The sequence below is a fragment of the Danio rerio genome, chromosome 14, assembly GCF_049306965.1.
Source record: "Danio rerio strain Tuebingen ecotype United States chromosome 14, GRCz12tu, whole genome shotgun sequence".
NCBI lineage: Eukaryota > Metazoa > Chordata > Actinopteri > Cypriniformes > Danionidae > Danio > Danio rerio.
Genome location: NC_133189.1, coordinates 7487501 through 7508712, shown reverse-complemented (window position 1 = coordinate 7508712; position 21212 = coordinate 7487501). Strand labels below are relative to the sequence as shown.

Here is a 21212-nt window from a genome sequence, read left to right as displayed (position 1 = left end):
ACTACATTCAATTCAGCTTTATTTGTATAGCGCTTTTACAATGTAGAATGTGTCAAAGCAGCTTCACATAAATGGTCATAGTAACTGGAACAGTGTAGTTCAGTTTTAAGTGTTTAAGTTCAGTTCAGTTTAGCTCAGTTCAGTGTGATTTAATCATTACTGAGAGTTCAAACACTGAAGAGCAAATTCATCGATTCGTAGCTCTACCAATCCTGAACTATGCAAGCCAGTGGCGACAGCAGAGAGGGAAAAAAAACTTCAACTGATAGGAGAGTGAAGAAAAAAACCTTGAGAGAACCAGACTCATGGGGCACGACCATTTTCATTTCACAACTATTTCATTTCACCACCATTTTCATTTTCATTTCTCCGTTGGCCAAAAGTCTTGTGCAGTCACTGCGGTGGAGGCTGGAAGCTGGCCTCAGCGAAGACTCGTCTGTCCCTGGAATCAGACTCATGTTCTCAACTACATGGGACGTCTTTACAATAACAGTACATGAATAATGATGATGTATCAAGATGTAAACTAAACATTAGGTCCCACTTTATATTAAGTGGTCTTAACTACTATGTACTTACATTAAAAAAATAAATACAATGTACTTACTGTGTTTATAATGTATTTGAGAACACTTGTGGTGCATTTGAGTTGGGATAGAGGTTGGGTTATCGACAAGTTTGGTGGCTTGGGTAGGTTTAAGGGTGGGTTAAGGTGTAAGGGATGGTCAACAGTGTATTTACAAATGTAATTACAAAAGTTATTCACAGATGTAATTACATAAATGTATTTAATCACGCATAAGTACACAGTAAATACATGTATTTACACAATAAGTACATTGTAACAAACTATTAATTCCTGTGTAAGTACTTATTAGTTAAGGCCACAATTTAAAGTGGGACCAAACATTAGTTTATTATGAATTAATGATGAGTTAAGGTATGCACTAATCATGAATTAACTTTAACTACAACACGAGTCACATGAGTTCATGTGTGAATAACAGCTACCTTAATTACTTGTTAGTACATGATTGTTTGTTAATTAATGTATTAATTACCACATTAGTTTATGCTTAATTTAACCATGATGAACTCATGATATGTTAATGTATAATAATGTTGTGACTTTACTTGGAGGGGACCATCATCAATAACCCATTCTTAACTACTCATGAACACCTTACGCACGTCCAACTAGTGAGTTTACACTGAATAACGATAGAGAAGTGTTCTGTCAACATCTACATGAACAGGAGTTCATGAGTAGTTGAGGATGAGTTGATAGTGATGTGCCCCTCCAAGTAAAGTCATGACATAACTATACATTAACAGCTCATGAGTTCATGTTGGTTACATTTAGCTTAAACTTAAATGTTAATACATTAATTAACAACATGTACTAACGAGTAATTAAGGTAGCCGTCATTCACACATGAACTCATGTGACTCGTGTTGTATTTGAGAACACTTGTGATGCATTTGAGTTGGGATAGAGGTTGGGTTATCGACAAGTTTGGTGGCTTGGGTAGGTTTAAGGGTGGGTTAAGGTGTAAGGGATGGTCAACAGTGTATTTACAAATGTAATTACAAAAGTTATTCACAGATGTAATTACATAAATGTATTTAATCAAGCATAAGTACACAGTAAATGCATGTATTTACACAATAAGTACATTGTAACAAACTATTAATTCCTGTGTAAGTACATATTAGTTAAGGCCACAATATAAAGTGGGACCAAACATTATTATGAATTAATGATGAGTTAAGGTATGCACTAATCAGGAATTAACTTTAATTACAACATGAGTCACATGAGTTCATGTGTGAATAACAGCTACCTTAATTACTTGTTAGTACATGATTGTTTGTTAATTAATGTATTAATTACCACATTAGTTTATGCTTAATTTAACCATGACGAACTCATGATATGTTAATGTATAATAATGTTGTGACTTTACTTGGAGGGGACCATCATCAATAACCCATTCTTAACTACTCATGAACACCTTACGCACGTCCAACTAGTGAGTTTACACTGAATAACGATAGAGAAGTGTTCTGTCAACATCAACATGAACAGGAGTTCATGAGTAGTTAAGGATGAGTTAATAGTGATGTGCCCCTCCAAGTAAAGTCATGACATAACTATACATTAACGGCTCATGAGTTCATGTTGGTTACATTTAGCTTAAACTTAAATGTTAATTAATACATTAATTAACAACATGTACTAACGAGTAATTAAGGTAGCCGTCATTCACACATGAACTCATGTGACTCGTGTTGTAGGTAAAGTTAATTCTTGATTAGTGCATACCTTAGCGCACCATTAATTCATAATAAAGTAATGTTTAGTTTACATATTAATACATCATTATTCATGTACTGTTATTGTAAAGTGTTACCAACTACATTTCTGTTTTCAAAAAGAGCTTTGTCCTAATGAAATACAACATTAGGGCTGTCATGGAACAGGACAACAGCAATGATGTCATAATGTAAATTATGACTTGAATTTAATGACTAATTGCAATATTTGCTATGAATTAGATGTTAGTCTATTTAAAAATTGTAAATGTTATGTGATATCAAAATTTAACTTTTGTATATGATTATTATATGGTATGGGTGTGTCTATATACACTCACTGGCCATTTTATAAGGTACACCGGATGGTATGCCTTTTGCCTTCAGAACTGCCTTAATCCTTCGTGGTAAAGACAGTGGCGCAAAAAGCGGGTATGCAGTATATGCGGCGCATAGAGGCCACACATGAGGGGGGGCGCCATTGTGCCAAAACTATTTTTTAAATTATCTTTATTAAAAAATAATACAAATAATAATATTATTATATTATCAAATAATAAAAATCAATAAATATGTTTTGTTAAAAAACATTATTTTGCATTTTATACGAATATGATATTGTTATTGTTTAATTCAAAATCATTTAACACAATACCATGCAGTCACACAGCCTAAAGTGTTCATGTAGATGTTTAGATTTGTTTTTATTTTTATCAAAATAAACTGTCAAATCATACATAATGTCAAAAGTTATACGATTAATCTGAAAATTTGTCTTCATTTATTATTAATTGATTAATTTATTTATTAGTTTGCCAAAATAAGAGGGATCACACAAAATTTGAACCCGCATACCCCTCAGTAAATGTGTAGTTGCGCCCCTGGGTATAGATTCAACAAGGTACTGGAATTATTCCACAGAGATTTTGGTCTATATTGACATGATAGTATCATGTAGTTGCTGCAGATTTGTCAGCTGCACATCCATGGTACGAATCTCCCATGCCTCCGCATCCCAAAGGTGCTCTATTGGATTGAGCTCTGGTGACTGTGGAGGCCATTTGAGTACAGTGAACTCATTGACATGTTCAAGAAACCAGTCTGAGATGATTCACGCTTTATGACATGGAGCGTTATCCTGCTGGAAGTAGCCATTAGAAGATGGGCACACTGTGGTCATAAATGGATGGACATGGTCAGCAACAATACTCAGGTTGGCTGTGGTGATGACATGATGCTCAAGTGATACTAATTAGCCCAAAGTGTGCCAAGAAAATAACCCCCACACATTACACCACCACCACCACCCTGAACTGTTGATACAATGCAGGATGGATCCATGCTTTCCTGTTGTTTACACTAAATTCTCACCCGACCATCAGCAGAAATTTTCACTACCGTTTCAGCAGAAATCGAGACTCAACAGACCTGGCAACGTTTTTTAAACATTCTATTGTCCAATTTTGGTGAGCCTGTGTGCATTTAAGCCTCAGTTTCCTGTCCTTAGCTGACAGGAGTGGCACCCGGTGCTCTTTTGGTGCTGTAGCCCATCTGCCTCAAGGTTGGACATGTTGTGTGTTCAGACATGCTCTTCTGCAGACCTCTGTTATAATGAGTGATTATTTGAGTAACTGTTGTCTTTCTTTCAGCTGGAACCAGTCTAGCTATTCTCTTCTGACCTATGACATGCCTAAATGCATTGACTTGCTGCCATTTAGGCTGATTAGAAATATGCGTTAACAAGCAGATGTACATAAAGTGGTCAGTGAGTGTATATATTGTAGCCTATTTAATATTAGCAGTGAAGTAAAAGAACTGATAAATTTAGTGACAACTTCATTTTCTCAGACATCAGACTTGCACAAAAATAATCGTTTTTTTCTTTATTTACAAAAAAGCATTTAGCTGTGTCAGCTATGGATAACAAATGTTAAATAATCTTTATTTGCGATATGAATTTGCAACACTCTTAGACTGATTAGCATTAGCATACACACTATTTGACAAAGAGATGAAAGACACTTTAATGAAAAAATAATAATAATAATGAGAGAACTTTAAATAAATAGAACTATCATTTTCAGTTATCTTCTAGAACAGTGGTTCTTAAACTTTTTTCATCAAGTACCACCTCAGAAAAAATTGTTTCTCCAAGTACCACCAAAATGAGCAGTATTGAAATACAGTAGCGTAGTAGGCCCAATAAAGCAGCTACAACTCTGCAGTTAAAAAAAACGTGGCAGATTACCTCAGAAATATAGGCTATATGTCATATATGGCATATTATATCCATCATTTTTGATACATTTTGAAATGTGTGTGGCATGTACATGACATATTTCATTCCTCCGCGTACCACTAAAGGAAGCCTGCGTACCACTTGTGGTACACGTACCACAGTTTGAGAACCACTGAACTAGAACGTTTGAAATTGTGGGGGAAATCACTTCAGACCTTCAACAGGTTACCAGCTTCATGAAAACAAATCTGGAACGGAAAAGTTGCAGCTGCTTTAAATAGAAATCCAGCGAAAGCAGAAGTGAAAGAAGCGTCAGGTGGGAAAATCTCTTCATCTCAGGGTTTGTCTTCATCGACGTACATTTCTTCAAAACAGGTATAGCGAATTAGAAAATCTTCTCAACGGCTATAAAACACTCCTGGCTGACCTCCATGACCCTGCAGCAACCTATTTACTGTAGTTAGTCTTAGTGGTGGACAAGAAAATAATGCTTTCACTTAATCGTTTAGGCTATAAGTTACACTTTACTGTCTCTTTCCCGCCCCGCGGTTTTAGAAAAAAAGTTTTCAGCATTTCTGATGTGATTTGACCGCCCTCAGATTACAGTATACAACGAAATAATTAATCAAGCCTCTGCAATCGAGAAAAAAAGAAAACATTTATTCGTGTTTACGGTGTGTGTCTGTTTTATCAGCATATCGATTTAATCAAAAATAATTTGACAAAACAAAAAAAAAAAATCATTTTTGGCATTCTTGCAATGTCATTTTTCAAGATTATATAGTAATAAATAGAGATGAATATACAGACAGTACATCGTTGTCGATTAATTGAAGATATAGTGCGCATAATCATCTGACAGCATATCATCACTTGGAATCTTAAGTTGTATTTGACATTTTTATATCAAAAATAAGTGAATGACCTATTTTATTCAGTCTCTTTACTTATTTACTTTTTTTTATATGTTGTACATTTTAACTCTAAATCAATTCTACATTGTGTATTTGGGAGCCGATCATCATGGAACAAACTCAAGATGAGCGATATTAAAAGGATAGTTCTGCTAGTTATTTACTCATCCTCCACTTGTTCCAGACCTGTTTTTTTTTTAAATAAAGAAGATATACTGTAGAATGTTGGAAAAAAAAGCAGCCATTGACTTACATTATTACTTGGGATGTCAATGGCAGCTTTTTCCTCCAGCATTCTTCAAAATATCTTGTAACAGTAAAATCTGTTACCCTTCGATGTGACACCCATTATTGAAAATGCACTTATATTACTTGTATAGCACTTTTTACAATAATTATCATTCCAAAAGCAACTAGATAAAAGCTATAATTACATAATTTAATTTCTGACAATAAAAGGCCAAAAAAATAAAACATAGTATATAAGCTGTGTAAAGGCTTGGCAGTATAAAAACATCGTAATCCTGCTGTTATAGTGTTTTCATCAAACAAACCATGAAAAAAAAAGTCAATTTCATACAAAACAAATTACATGATACAATTCAAACATTAAACATTGCTGTTTTTTGTATATTAAGTTGTTTTTTGCAATGTTTGTGTGTCATCATATCAATACACAACATTTAGAGTGTAGTTCAGTAAAAATGTAAAAAAGTGCAAGAACTAATAAAGTTAGTGCCTTCAAACTACATAAATTACAATTTCTACTTAAAATAAGTTTAACAAAAAAACATTACCCATGTTAAAATACAAATTCAACCACAAATACGCCTAATAACGCCTATACATCATCCCTGCAGTCATATTAGAAGATGCAAAACTAGTATTTCAGCATTCCTAATGTGTCAAGACTTATCCTTTCCATAACCACCCTATACGGTATAATGGGTTACATTCACTTCTAGCACACTAGAATTACCTAGTAGCATTCAGTGCAGATGGGTTTTGCTGAGTAAACTCAAATGTGGTAACTCTTCATGTTATTAGTACTTTTACTACTGGTGTACTTCGCCCAGCACTGTTCCTTTTACACTAATACTGCCAGATCAATCACTTTTAATCTTATTTAGTTTAAAAGACAACTATTAAGACGCGAAATCACTAGACATACAATAGACATCTTAAAAATCAAGTTTATTTCTTGAAATTTGTCCAAGACACTGGAGGAATGTGTATCCAGTGTTTCCAGAAAGAGTCGTGTTACAGTTTACCTGTGTATGTTTTGAGGTATAGTTTAATCACTATTAAAGCCACTCTTAAATATCTAACACGATGGGAGGAAGTCTCCTTAAAAGCAGTACAGGGAGAGGAAAAAAAACAAACAAATTAAAAGAATAAAAATGTCACCAAGACTTGCCGCTAACAGATTTCAAAATGGACAAGCTTACAATCATAAAGAAATCCCTTTTCATCTCACCGTGAAGCCATGCAACACAAAGCACAGGTGACACTAGGGGGAGAAAAGGAAATCATCTAGGAACACTAACCAAAAGAAGTAAAAATCAACCAAAAATGTTTATTTTGAAAGCATTTTTAGAGAGCTCTGAGCCTAGATGTGATAGACACAGCCATGATGTAAAATACAACCATACAATACATTAGATTCAAAAAGGTACCAAAAAGTACAGTAAAAAAATAACACTTCCATTTCTGGAAATGTAAAAAGGACACAAAACACGAAAATAAAACAAAAACAAAAAACAAAAGTAAAATAAAACAAATGTGAAAAGTGACATTTGCGCCCCCCCAGTTCCTTTTGTTTTCTGTACAAAATGAAGCAGAAGTCCAGATTCTGCCAACTTCCAAAAAGTAAAAGATCCCAACGTTCACTGCGACCAGACCGCTGGTTCCTGCTCGGCAGCTTTACGACCTGAAACGAAAAACGCGACAAGTTTAGTCACAAAGATCAACATGTAAAAGATGTAAAAATAAAAAGATGAAGTGAAGAGATGGGGCCTATCATGATCTACCGCTACAACCCTATCGGATCACGAAAAAAAAACCCACCCCGTTAGAATTTGGCCAAATTAAAAAAATAAAATGGAGATGAATTGGGGACAAAAATGGAGCAACACAACCAAATTAACCTTACCATGAGTTGTGGGAAAAAAAAGATAAAGGAGGAGTCATACCTGCACTACACATGATCAGTATGGCTTGTAGCTACTCTGGTGAGCCCCACGTCTTGGAGTTTTTCCATAGCTTGTATTGCCCTGGTCTAGGGGGGTAAGAGAAGAGCAGAGAAAGGAACTTGAGTCCCTCGCATTCACAAGAACCCAACGGGGACGAGGGGGAAACCGCAAGGACAATCAGTGCTTACTGTAGTCATATCCGCCGTATCCGCCATAGTAGCCGCCCGAGTAGTCGTAGTTCCCGTAGCCGCCGTATCCTCCGTAGCCTTGCTGCCCGCCGTATCCGCCATAGCCTTGGTTTCCGTAGCCTTGATTCCAGTAGTTATTGTAGCCCTGGTTCCAGTTCTGACCCTGACCTAGAAAACAGACACGCAGAAAACAATGTAGAATTACTTCAGATCTGCCGGCATAACATTTATAAAGACTCGTGAATGTTAAATGGATTCATCAGATCGGAGATCAACCAATACATCAATAATCATTTAAAACGGACTGAACAGGAAGTTTTTGTATGTACTGGAAAGGAAATCAAAGTATTAGTCAATTTATTTTCAACTAGTTGAACTTGATTTATTAGGTGGCTTCAAGACAAAATGAATAAAATAATAATAAAACAATATTGGAGCTATTTCAGAACTTTAAGTACCAAAATTCTTAGTCTTCAAAAATCATGAAGAAAAACAGAAATGGTGATCTTGACCATCTTGAATATACATTTTTACGTTTTAAAGACTAGCATAATTTTCGAAGATCCTTCATTATATTATCCAGTATTTGAATGAGATGGATGAATAAATAGACAGAAAAAGATTACAAATATCACAAATTGTGACTATGGGAGCTTGGCTATTCAGATTAATTTTTGACAAGCGGTTATCTAGTGATTTACACCGTCAAAAGTTTGACTGGCAGACGAGACAGCCAAACAGGATAGAGGGAGAGATGGTACAAACCTCCACGCCCCCTTCCTCTTCCTCCTCCACCAAAGCGACCTCCATACTGCTGCTGCTGGTACACTTCCTTAGGCTGTGCAATCTTAATCTCACACTGCAAGAAAAAAAAAAAAGCCAAAAAGAACTCGTTTTATTATAAATTTATACCAAAATAAAAGTAATAATCTCTCATACTGTTGATGTTATACAATTTTAAGAGTATCATCAAATGATGAAGGCTTCAGGTCAACTCAAGATGGACAACGGAAACTCACAAGGCCTTCTTTTCCGCTTGTGTCCTTGGTTCCACTGACATTGTGATATTTCTTCTCCAGAATCTTCTTGACCGCCTCTTCTTCCTTGAAGGTAATGAAGACAAAGCCTCTCCTCTTGTTTGACTTGGGGTCCATTGGAAGCTCGATAGTCTCAATCTGTGGTTGGGAAGAAACCTTTGAGTTAATAAGTGTACAACAGCAACAAAAAAAAAATGGAACCAAGAGCTTAGGGACTTAAATGTAACATGTAAAATGAATACAATAAAAAATAAAGGAATGAAGCTCATAATACCTCGCCAAAGGCACCGAAATACTCGCGGATCCTCTCTTCTGTGGTTTCAGGGTTCAGTCCGCCAACAAAGATCTTCTTAACTGGCTCCTTTTTCATTGCCATTGCCTTCTTGGGGTCAATCTGTCGTCCATCCAGTCTGTGCTCCTTTTGTGCTAAAACCTGCGCAAAAATAGCAGATGTTAACTAACTACATCGGAAAACCAACAAAACCAGAGGTTTTCATGGACTCTGAAGCTCACCTTATCTACACCTGATGGCTCTTTGAAAAGAATGAACCCGAATCCCCTTGAACGTCCAGTGTTTGGGTCCATTTTAATGGTGCAGTCTGTCACCTCTCCAAATTTAGAGAAATAATCTTTAAGATCCTTTTTACTGGTGTCCCAGCTGAGGCCCCCGACGAACATTTTCCTGAGGAAATCAAGCGGAAAAAAACGGGATGAGACCGGGAGGGGGCGTGGTAGAGCACATTTCACCATTTCCCCGTTTCTTCAATGAAAAAATAAAAGCATGTCCTTTATACTTCTAAACAGAAACACCAATAAATCATAGGAATTTTAAAGCACACAAAATAAAAACAATTCTCATGAGGAAACAATTTAGTGGCTCATTTTAAGAGTCCTCTTTAGGTTCAATTCACCAACGCGCCCATCCCCCTACAAACGACACATGGCGCCAACAAAGACGCGGAGGAACAAAGGATTTAGTGACCGACTTTTTAGCACATTTATTTTTCGGACATACCCCGCATCTTCCTCTCCTTTGCTCGCATCAATTTGCCCGCCGTCCGCTCCATCGTCTCCGGCCGTCCCGTCCGCACCGGCGTTTCCTTGCGCCCCGGCCTGCGCATCCCCGTTGCCCTGATCGTACTGCCCGGCTCCGTTCAAATCATCCTCACCCTCGTGGCCGTTCAGTGAGGTTTCCATATACTGCTGCTCGGCGTCTGACATGGTGGTAGTTGAATGTGAAAACCTAAAAACTGCGGAAAATGCGAGGGAAATGGTTACGAAAGGAAGCGCCTTATGTAACGCAGACACCCCACCATTTTGAACAGCGGCTCCTACATTTTCATACGCAACAAGAATGTAAACATATCACGGTCTCAGTTTAGCAATACTGACCGTTTAGTTGCGTGAGATTAGATGTAAACGTTAACACGACGAAATATGTGCACTAAAAGTGCCAAAAATCGTTATTTTCTGTTTAAAACCTTACCGTAACAGCAGCAAGTGAAAAGTCTCCGTGGAACGCTTTCCGCGGTGTGGGCCCTTCCTTATTGCGCCGACAAGCGGTTGGTTTTATATTACTGGCTGGAAGATAAAAGAGTTTCAGTAACGGCGAATTTAATTGGATAACTTTGAACGCCTATCATTTTATAAGCCAATCAAACGCGTCTTGTAAACGTCACAGAAATCCTCCCCCCTAACGCGCTTCTTCTGAACCTTCGTGTCGAGTGGGGGAAGAAGCCTTTGTTCTTCTTTGGCTTATAAATGTGCTGTTGACCACTCGTGAATAATACAAATATGTCTATATAAGCAGTCCACAATAAAGATAATACAAGAAACAACCGGTTACATTAGAATTTTGAATACGTTACGTTAGCCTATTAGCAATGCAGAGAGGTTGTGGCTACATTCGCTATAACGTTAGGCCTTAATAATATTTGCATGCTCGATATCAATATATTATTTCATAGCTTAGTTTTTAACATCGTCTGTGAGTTGAACGATTGTTTATTTGCTTCTGAACTTTAAAGAATACACTAAAATGTATCTGAGGACGTTGGATAAGATAGTACTGTACAATGAAAATTAGCATTTCCCACTTTCATTTAAATGAGCTATATAAAGCTAACACACGTGCACATAACCGTTTAGAAACAACTCTTTAATGTTTTAAACAAGGCATTTTCAAACAGTATGAGGGGGAAAATACCAAAATAATTTAAAATATGAACACATTCTAGGTCAAATGCTTAAAATAAGGAAATCAGGCTGCCTCCTCTACTGCTGCTCCATCCAATACTTTGGGCTTGTTAGGGTTATTGTTCATCAGCCAGTCAGCAAGCCATGTCTGTAAAGACAAATGAAATAGATTTTTTTAAAGGCACGGCCTAGTTGTTCAGAAAATTAAATGCAGATCAGAATGACTTTCATTTGGACATCCCATGTCTTGCCATCCATCCAGGGTCAAGTGATTCTTATTGAGTGCTTTTTTGTTATTATTAATTTGTATCACCTATAATGGGACTACATTTACAACATAGATTCTTATCTTGGATCCTAGATAGAAATGGGAAATCTGTAAAAATGATCCCTCTTAGGACAATATTAAATGGTTTTATCTGAAGAGAGAAAAAAAATCCCTTACATTCTTTTTAAAACAAAGTCGAACAGGGATCAGTTATATGCAATGAACACATTTAAATAATTCATGTCTGATGAATTGTCACTTTGTCCAAGCTTTAGGAACAACAAATAATAACTTGACTTCTAGTTGATCATTTGGTCTCAGAAGTGGCTAATATGAAAGGCAAAGGCCTCTAGATTATGCCTATTTTACTGAAATAAAATATGATCAGGCCTTGATTTTTAATTATTTAATTAGGACAGTAAGGTCTAATTTTGCTTAAACAAAAGTCTTGTCACTTAACAGAAATAATGTACAGTATAGAATATAGAATAAATATTGTGTATGCCTCCCATGAGCTTAGAGGACTGCACCCATACATCTCTGCAATGACTCAAATCACTTATTAATAAAGTCATCTGGAACAGCAAAGAAAGCGTTATTGCAGACTCTTCAAGTTCTTCAAGATTCTTTGGATTATTATTCAATGCCTTCTCTTTCATCTTACCGCAGACATGCTCAATAATATTCATGTTGGGTGACTTGGCTGACCAATCCTGGAGCACCTTGAGCTTCTTTGGTTTCAGGAAATTTGATGTAGAGGCTGAAGTATAAGGAGCGCTCTCCTGCTGAAGAAATTTCCAAGAGTAGATGGCTGTTAATGTTGCCATCTACTCTGCAGATCTGTCACACATACTGAATGTAACCCCAAACCATGATTTTTCCTTCACCAAACTTGACTGATTTCTGTTAGAATCTTGGGTCCATGCGGGTTCTAATAGGTCTTCTGCAGTATATATGATGATTGGGATGCTGTTCAACAGATGATTCATTGGAAAAATCTACCTTTTGCCACTTTTCCAAATAATCAACTAGAAGTCAGGTTATTATTTGTGGCTCTTACAACTAGGATCGACAAGACTTTCGTCAGGTGGTCACTCAGGACACTTGAAAATAAACTTAGCATCCCTTCTTTAAAATTTGTATTCTTTTTTTTTGTGATGTTCCCAGAGGTGATGTTTAACAGAGGAAGTACATTTTTTTTTACAGTATTTCCCATTACATTTTTTCTTCCTGAGAAAGTCTTATGTTATATTAGTTTAGCTGGAATTAAAAAAAAAACTGCTAAGGTCAATATTATTAGCCCCTTTAAAAAATGATTGGCTACAGAACAAAGCACTGTTGTCTAACGACCTGCCTAATTACCATAACTTGCCTAGTAACCCAAGTTAAGCCTTTCATTGCAATTTAAATCTGAATACTAACATATTGTAAAATATCTAGTAAAATATCATGTGCTGTCATTATGACAAATATATATAAATATATATTAGAAATTAGTTATTAAAACTATTATGTTTAAAACATTTTTTAAAATAACAATAAACAGTACACATATTTTAAAAATAATTTCATAAGAGGGCAAATAATTTTGTATAAACTGTACAAAATAGAGAGAACAGAATGAATAAGTGTATTAGTAGTACAATTATAATTACCATGATTTATAATTATTTATTCATATCTGAAAGAATCTTTTAAATAACTTTTAATACAAAAAAAAAAAAACACTCACATAGGGGTCCTCTGGCTTTATCTTGCACAGCTCTGTCAGTCCAACGAGAAGTGTTGGGTTGATGAACCGACTTAGGTAATCTTTGGCAGCTTCTCCCATAGGAATGGGTTCAATCACAGCTGAAACAGATAGTTATACAAAATAATAATCAGATTTTTTTTTTACATGCTTTCAATTAATTAATCTCATTATATTTACTCACAATGGGGAAACATGAACCTGATCTCCCTCTCAGCCGCAGAGAAGGTTTCACTGCCGTGGACAGCATTCCTCAGGTCACACGTGCCAAACCTCGCTCTCAGACTTATATTCAGTTGAACACCCAGAAATATATGTTACAAAAAATGTTATTGTTACATTAAAATAATTTTAAGATCAAATAAATTAGCATTACATATACAGTTGAAGTCAAAATGATTAGCCCTCCAGTGACTTTTTTTTCTTTTTCAAATATTTACCAAAAGATGTTTAACAGGGCAAAGGATTTTTTTCACAGTATTTCCTATAAAAAAAAATTTGTTTCTTTAGGGGAATGTCTTATTTGTTTTATTTTGGCTAGAATAAAACATGTTTTAATATATATATATATATATATTTTAAAAGGTCCATATTGTTAACCTACTTAAGTAATAGTTTTTTCGATTGACCACAGCAGTGGTACCCAAAATGGGGGTCAGGAACCCTCCCCGGGGGGTCACGAGACAATTAGAAGGGGTCGCTTGGTGATTTGCAAAAATTTTATTCATTTAATTAAACTATTATAATGACCAAAATCCAAATTATAGTCAACAGTTGCATAAAAAAACAACATGCAAATATAAAAGCCATCAGCATTTCGTTTTTTATTTTTTCCCATTAGATTGTGACCCCTGGGGAGATTATGTTATATTAAAGACACAGCAATAGCTTCAGATGCAGCAGATTGATTTCATGGCACCAGGTTAAACTTTCTGACACCTTTACAGCACTCACGTACGTTAAAAACAAACACAAGTCTCACTGTGGCATTCTCAAAAATTAAATGAAGAATAGATTTGGGCCTATAAGTGTGTGCACGTTTGTACATTTATCACCACCTCAGAGGGTATTGGGAGTCGCGAGTCACTGGCATTGTTAATTTGGGGGTTGCGAGCTAAAAAGTTTAGGAACCCCTGGTCTACAGAACAAACCGTCAATATACAATGACATGCCTAATTTACCTAGTTATGCCTTTAAATGTCACTTTAATCTGAATACTAGTATCCTTAAAATATCTAATCAAATATTATTTACTGTCATCATGACAAAGATGAAAGAAATCAGCTATTAAAACTATTATGTTTAGAAATATGTGGAAATTTGGGCTAATAATTCTGACTTCAACTGTAGGTTGCAATGACAGAAATTAGGTTTGATTTATTTAAAGGGATAGTTTACACAAAAATGTATTTACTCTCTATTTGCTCAAGTGATTTTAAACCATTGTGAGATTTTGTCTTCTGTTGAACAACCTATAATAGTATGAAGCAGGGAAGCAAAATAAATTAAAAAAATTATCATCTTGATATACAATATTCATATCGCAGACTTCTTGACTTTTTTTATGAATACATCGAAATGAAAATTATGAAATCAAGACGAAAATCTTTATACCCGCCTACCGAGTAGATGCTATTCTGCTATTGGCTAAAAAAGGTGAACCTAGAGCTAAAAATAAATTTTAATGATGTAAGTAGAGACAAGAGGAAAATGACAACAGCCACTAAGAGTTAGAATATCTGCTCAAGTTTTCATTCATTCATTCATTCATAGTCTAAATATTTACACCTCGACAGCTTTTTAGGTCAGAAAAGTTTATTAGACCAGAAAAATATCCATTACTGCCTGTTTATTTTAGTATGATCATTACATAAACAAATATAAATGTAACCCACGCCGATCTGGGATCGAACCAGCGATTCTTTGCATGGGAGTGCACTGCTCTAACAAGTAGGCTAAAGACCATGACCACTCTGTTCCTAAAGTACCATTTGAGGTTAAAGAAGTAAGGTTTACCTGCACAGCACTTTGCTAGCTGGCTTCCGTTACACTCACCCCCTATACCTCACTCCCATCCCGGACGAGCCCCCACATGTAATCCCACCGGTCCTCCTGCACCCAACCCAGTCTGGGCTAGAATCGAACCGGTTTGCATGGGAGTCGATTGTTCTACAAGGAGGCTAAAGACCATGGTCTCTAGTGTCTGTTGCTAGAGAATCTTTTGATATCCGAGGAGCGAGGTTTACAAGCACAGCTGGCCTCTATTACACTTGGGGGCTCATCCAAGATGGGAGTGAGGTTTAGGGGGGTAAGTGTAACAGAGGACAGCTAGCGAACCTCACTCCCTGACCTCTAAAGTTGCTCTTGCGACAGTTGTAACCACAGCTTAATTTGTAAATTGCAAGGTACCGGAACAGATCGGGGTAACGGACCTGGCATGTTACCGTAGGATGAAGAGGTGTCGTGGATGAAAATGGACAGCAGGGGGCGTTCGATGGGAGAGGGGTGTCGCAGACGAAGGACAAAAGTTAAGAGGAGGGGGTTGTCACTGACTAAAGTGAAGAGGGTTGGGGAGTTGCGAAAGAAAGTGAAAGTGAACGGCGGATGGGGAGGAGGGTGGTTGAAGAGGGGGTCGGTAAAACCAGGTGAAAATCAGGACATCAGATTTCAGAGGTGCTGGATCCGGAAGCGGCATGTTCCGGCACATATTAAGCCCTGGTTGTAAGCCACCGGTCCTCCTGCACCCAACCTAGTCTAAGCTGGGATCGAACTGGCAATTGTTTGCATGGGAGGCGGTTGCGTCAAAAGATGCTCTAGCAATTGACGCTGAAGTCCATTGTTTTTAGCCTGCTTGCTAGAGCATCTTTTGACGTCAGAGGAGAGAGGTTTACATGCTAACCTCTATTGTTAAACAATGACTGTTAAATATGTTGTATAATCCGGGTTAAACAAGCTGGCCTCTGTTACACTTAGGGGATCATCCAAGATGGGAGTGAGGGAGAGTGTGGGGAGTTGGATGGTACAGGGGTGCCGTGGATGAAGGTGAAGAGCGTGGGTTTGTCACTGACAAAAGTGAAGAGGGTTGGTAAGCCGCGAAAGAAAGTGAAATGCGGATGAGGGAGGAGTATGGTTGATGAGGGGGATTGGTAAAATCAGAAGAAAATAGGGAAATTCAGATTTCCGAGGTGCGGGATCCAGATGCGGCGTGTTCCGGCACGGATAAACCCTGGTTGTAACCCACCGGTCCTCCTGCATCCAACCCAGTCTAAGCTGGGATCGAACCGGCGATTGTTTGCATGGGAGTTGGTTGCTCTAACATAGCCTCTAGCGTCTCTTGCTAGAGCATCTTTTGAGGTGAGAGGAGTGAGGTTTACCTGCATAGCACTTTGCTAGCTGGCCATCATTACACTCACCCCCTAAACGTCACTTCCATCCCGGACGAGCCCCCACTTGTAACCTACCGGTTCTACCCAACCCAGTCTGAGCTGGGATCGAACTGCCGATTCTTTGCATGGGAGTCGGTTGCTCTAACAAGGAGGATTAAAAACCATGGCCCCTGGTGTCTTTTGCTAGAGCATCTTTTCAGGTCAGAGGAGTGACATTTACATGCATAGGACTTCGCTAGCTGGCCTTCGTTACACTTGTGGGCTCATCCAAGATGGGGGTATCGCAATACTCAACAGAACATTGCATATTTTCCAAATCCAGCCCTATTAATATGAAAAAAGCTGCAAGTCTTTGAGAATCGTTGACTCCCATAAAAACAAATACAACAGAGGTCAGTAGTTACAAGCTTTCAGCTGACTTCAAAACAACCTTTTGTGGTTATTACCAGAATAAAGGAAGTAAAAGTAAATGACAGCATTTTCACTTTTGTGTTAACTAACCCCTTTAAGACTTACAATAAAATGCTTTAAAATTCAAACTAATTTCCATTTATTTGAGCAGCAGTTTGAAAGAAACAGGAAATAGTACACTATGACAGCTGTCACTACAGTAAATTAGAAAAGATAAGTCAGTCAGTTTGTTAATAAAGCACCTGCGCAGATTCATTCAGTGATGTTCATTACCAGTCAGGATGCGTCTCTCTGGCCTTTATGCTGCTGACTGGTCCCATTATGGCTTTCCAGGTGGCAATGGCCTGGTCTCGGGCCAGCGCTAGAGCCACCACCGGCCCTGAGCTCATGAAGGCAGTCAGATGGGGGAAATGCAGCTTCCCATAATGCTCAGCGTAGAAATCACTGCATTGCTCTGGACTCAGCTGAAGCCGTCTTTTCTGGTAAATGAAAATAACACAAAGTGAATGTAATATTTTTGCTAAAGCATCTGCAATATTCTGATAACAACAGCATAATGTTATTCTATATTTATGTGCTTTTAACAATATAAAAGCACATTTTCTAAACCTTGTTTTTACATAATATACTGTAGCAGCTTATGAAATGGTTTAAATCAGTGATTATACCATTAGGGGAGCATCTAGACTTTAGAAAATACATAAGTGGCGATTTCTTAGTCTAAATAAGCCTCACTGTAAATTTGCCTAAAAACTTGAGTTGAATTAACATTATGAATCGTTTGAACTTGTATTACATTAAACTGACTTATATCTTGTTTAACTTAAAACTTTAAGTAAGAAACAATAAGTTAGTTTAATAAGCTATAGTTAAAAACATGACGTCATGACTTATTTAATTTTTTATTTATGCAGAGGCAAAATCATTAGCATATTAAAATGAGTTTGATTATACTTGCCTGCAAAATCGTAAAACCAGATTGAAGAATAATATCCTCAATTTCGTCGGTTTTGTGGATAGCATCAGGTTTGATTAAAGCCAAAGTTCTCTCCACAAAGATGCGAGGCTCGGGCATCAGTTTCTGGGGATCGTCGTTCTCCATTAACGTTTCTTTCATCAGTCAATTTACACGCTTTTCCAACTCTTAAAAGGTAGTTTAATCTTCCGTTAATTGCCAAGTTAATGTGCTGCAAACCATTAGGTGAAAAAAATGAAATCACCCACATTGGAAGCACAATTAACAGTTTTACTTAGCAATAACACACACAGGAGTCTCCATCATGTCGCTTCTTCTGCCAGTCTGGTTTGTTAGCGTCGTTACTAGGTTACAGTCCATGGTCACGACATACAATTGCGCCATCTAGTGGCCTCAAATACATCTACTTTTCTCCTTGGCAAAGTTAACGTTTTAGGGGTGGCGCAGTGGGTAGCGCCTCACAGCAAGAAGGTCGCTGGTTCGAGCCTCAGCTGGATCAGTGTGGAGTTTTCATGTTCACCTCGTGATCTTGTGGGTTTCCTCCGAGTGCTCCGGTTTCCCCGACAAGTCTAAAGACATGCGCTATAGGTGAATTGGGTAAGCTAAAACGGTCTGTGTGTGTGATTATGTATGGATGTTGGGTTGCAGCTGGAAGAGCATCCGCTGAGTAAAACATGCTGGATAAGATGGCGGTTAATTTCACTGTGGCGACCCCTGATGAATGAAGGGACTAAGCTGAAAAGAAAATGAATGAAAGGTAGACTACGTACAAATGTGGCTCAAGTTTACTACAAGCAGGTGATTTCAGCATGAGGCAACTTAAAAATAAAAAAAAAGCAACCTGGTGAAACTTTAAATGGGTGTTAAAAATGTCACCTGGTTTCTTTTTGTACTCAGTGCTAGGCATCCATTTTATTTATTTATTTTTTTTTACTTAACAATGGGTTGCAGAATCCTGGAAAAGCAAAAAACAGCTCATTTGCAAGTCTTACAGAATGTATTTGTGTTCAGTGTACCACCAGGAACCATGGATTGTATTTTGCCTGTACATATGGTTAACTTTACAATTCCCAGAAGCTGTTAACTTGCATCATATCACCAAAGATAAAAGGTTTTGGCCAAACATCTTTAATATTTTACCATAAAAAAAACGGAGTAAATTAGCAGCAAATTCTCAAAGACATCTTTAAAGTTGAATAGCAAAGAAATAAAAACTCGACTTTATCACTTTTTAAAAGGATTTTATTCAGACATTAGAAAAGGCTTTATCTGGTTCCGATGGTCACCTGCCACACTCTGATCAGGTTGTCAGTGTAGCCAGCAAACAGAGTCTGTGATGAGGAAATAAAAATAGATAAATAATCAGGCATTGCTTTAGAAGCACCTCACTTCTGATTTAAGCACATTACTGTCCCCTCATAATTGCAGGAGTGTCACCATAAGGATTCAGATGTTTATGTGATTGAGAATAATCAATGGGGGATGAGAGTACAAGAACAAATTTAAGGACTACTCCAGATGTAGAATAAAGTTTGCAGTGAAACGCACCTGTCCATCAGCAGACCAGGCCAGAGATGTGCACTGAGGCGGCTCAGCTTTGCTGTTGGTGGTAATGATGTCCTGCCTCAGCTCATCAACAATGATCTTGCCCTCCAGATCCTATTGAGAAACAGACTCAAGTCAGCTTTGCAATAAGAGCATTAAGATTCCACACACTTGAGACAGTAGTTCTCAGAAACAGCCTCTTTTATCATCACAGAGTTACAGAAGGCATTAAGTTCCATCACTGAACACTTGTGTATCACTTTAAACAGTTATTAGTTTGCCCATAAATGTAGTCATTTACTTGTTTCAAACATCTACGAGTTTATTTCTTCTAATCAACAATCTATTTTAAAGTTAAAAACCTGTAGCTATTGACTTCAATACTATGCGTTTATCCTACTATGGAAGTGAATGGTTACAGGTTTTCTGCTTTCTTCAAAAACTTGTCAATTAAAAGAAAACTCGGGTTAAAAAATGGTTTCAGCTTTTTGAAAAGTTTATTTTTTATTTTTTACATTCATTAATTTATTTTAAAGTTGAACGAAAGTAGAAAACCTGTAACCATTCACTTTCATTATTTGTTTGGCCTACTATGGACTTGATTGGTTACAGGTTTTCTGCTTCTAGCTTTTTTCAAAAAGCTGAAACCATTTTTTTAACCCGTTTTTTTTTTTTATTGACCAAAGATTTTGAAGAAAGCAGAAAACCTGTAACCATTGACTTCCATAGTATTTGTTTTGCCTATGGAAGCCAATGGTTACAGATTTCTTGTCAAAATAAGCTGAAAAAAAAAAAATCTAAAAACCTGTAACCATTTACTTCCAAAGTATTAGTTTTGTCTACTATGGAAGTTAATGGTTACAGGTTTTTAGCTTTCTTCAAAACAATGGTTACAGGTTTTTAGCTTTCTTCTAAATAAGATGAATAAATCAATTTAACCTTAGTTTCCTTTTTCTCTTGAACAAAAAGATGTTTTGAAAAAAGGTAAAAACCAGTAACCATTCACTTAGTGTGTTTTGCCTACCATGAAAGTGAATGGTTACAGGTTATCAGCTTTCTTCAAAACATTGTTCAAGGAAAAAAAAGTGTTTTTTTTGTTTATTCAGTTTATTTTGAATTGAGCTAAAAACCTGTAACCATTGACTCTTATTGTATTTTTTACTACTATGAAAGTGAGCCGTTACAGGTTTGCAGCTTTCTTCAAAACATTTTTTGCTCAAGAGAAAAAAAGAAAGAGGAAGGGAGGTTTGGACCCACTCAAGTTAAGTTTCCTATTTGGGGTGAACTAAACCTTAAAAATACAAACTCGACAAACACTTTGCTTGTAGTAATATTCACTAAACAAAAATAATTCATATATATACTCACCCAGATCTTGATGCTGGGTCCAGTGGCAGCGCAAAGCCAGTAGCGGTTGGGGCTGAAGCACAGGGCGTTGATGGTGTCACCACCGTCCAGCGTGTAAAGGTGCTTGCCCTCATTCAGGTCCCACAGCATGGCCTGTCCATCCTAAAATACGAGAACAGGAGTAATTAGTACGTTTCTGAAAAGCAGTCATCTTGCTAATGGAGTAGTGCGTTCAGAAACAGCCTCTGTTATAATCACATGAATTCAGACAGCATTATGTTTTCCATCATTTTTGTTCGCATCTTGTTCATCTGTTAAAGGAACTCCACTTTTTGGGATCATTTTACAACCCTAGAGTTACACAGTTGAGGTTGACCATTTTAAATATATTCATCTGATCTTTATTCACCTTAGCATAAATCATTGAATCGGATTAGACCATTAGCA

The 21212-nt window shown here is 37.1% G+C and overlaps 3 protein-coding genes across 6 annotated transcripts in view; all 3 read right to left on the bottom strand.

The window, feature by feature from the left end:
- Positions 1 to 6644: 6644 nt before the first annotated feature.
- On the bottom strand, positions 6645 to 10432 carry hnrnpaba (heterogeneous nuclear ribonucleoprotein A/Ba). Of its 2 annotated transcripts, NM_212587.3 has the most exons (9): positions 10373 to 10394; positions 9902 to 10136; positions 9400 to 9568; positions 9161 to 9319; positions 8869 to 9024; positions 8615 to 8708; positions 7850 to 8017; positions 7662 to 7747; positions 6649 to 7399 (listed from the first exon to the last, which is right to left on the bottom strand). In NM_212587.3, exons 2-8 carry the CDS (start codon positions 10105 to 10107, stop codon positions 7677 to 7679), a joined length of 1023 nt encoding a protein of 340 aa, NP_997752.2. In that variant the 5' UTR covers positions 10108 to 10136; positions 10373 to 10394; the 3' UTR covers positions 6649 to 7399; positions 7662 to 7676. The 2 variants fall into 2 exon arrangements, with proteins under 2 accessions (XP_005169634.1, NP_997752.2); XM_005169577.3 differs by lacking the exon at positions 7662 to 7747 and having other exon boundaries at positions 6645 to 7399; positions 10373 to 10432.
- Positions 10373 to 18199, bottom strand: nme5 (NME/NM23 family member 5). 3 transcript variants are annotated; one of them, XM_073921332.1, is made up of 6 exons: positions 17856 to 18199; positions 17171 to 17376; positions 13285 to 13385; positions 13083 to 13201; positions 11156 to 11230; positions 10373 to 10467 (listed from the first exon to the last, which is right to left on the bottom strand). In XM_073921332.1, the coding sequence occupies exons 1-6, from the start codon at positions 18012 to 18014 to the stop codon at positions 10456 to 10458; spliced, it is 672 nt and encodes a 223-aa protein (XP_073777433.1). In that variant the 5' UTR covers positions 18015 to 18199; the 3' UTR covers positions 10373 to 10455. The 3 variants fall into 3 exon arrangements, with proteins under 3 accessions (XP_073777433.1, XP_073777432.1, NP_001002516.2); XM_073921331.1 differs by lacking the exon at positions 10373 to 10467 and adding an exon at positions 12015 to 12132 and having other exon boundaries at positions 11026 to 11230; NM_001002516.2 differs by lacking the exon at positions 10373 to 10467 and having other exon boundaries at positions 11030 to 11230.
- An 898-nt stretch (positions 18200 to 19097) lies between these two features.
- The window catches only part of rack1 (receptor for activated C kinase 1), a 9196-nt gene continuing 7081 nt past the window's right edge, over positions 19098 to 21212 (bottom strand). Inside the window, 3 exon segments of the mRNA NM_131444.1 lie at positions 19098 to 19204; positions 19422 to 19532; positions 20787 to 20927. Of these exon segments, the coding sequence (NP_571519.1) occupies positions 19139 to 19204; positions 19422 to 19532; positions 20787 to 20927 (318 nt within the window). The 3' untranslated portion in view covers positions 19098 to 19138.

Bases quoted from the DNA above. Each gene is read 5' to 3' on its own strand.
- nme5 (XM_073921331.1), bottom strand. From the start codon at position 18,014: ATGAAAGAAACGTTAATGGAGAACGACGATCCCCAGAAACTGATGCCC. The intron at 13,386-17,170 runs GTAATGAACATC...ACTGAATATAAG, and splicing joins AGAGAGACGCATCCTGACTG to TCTGAGAGCGAGGTTTGGCA. The intron at 13,202-13,284 runs GTGAGTAAATAT...TATCTGTTTCAG, and splicing joins CAGGTTCATGTTTCCCCATT to CTGTGATTGAACCCATTCCT.
- hnrnpaba (NM_212587.3), bottom strand. From the start codon at position 10,107: ATGTCAGACGCCGAGCAGCAGTATATGGAAACCTCACTGAACGGCCAC. The intron at 8,709-8,868 runs GTGAGTTTCCGT...TTTTTCTTGCAG, and splicing joins CAAGCGGAAAAGAAGGCCTT to TGTGAGATTAAGATTGCACA. The intron at 7,748-7,849 runs GTAAGCACTGAT...TTACCCCCCTAG, and splicing joins ATACGGCGGATATGACTACA to ACCAGGGCAATACAAGCTAT.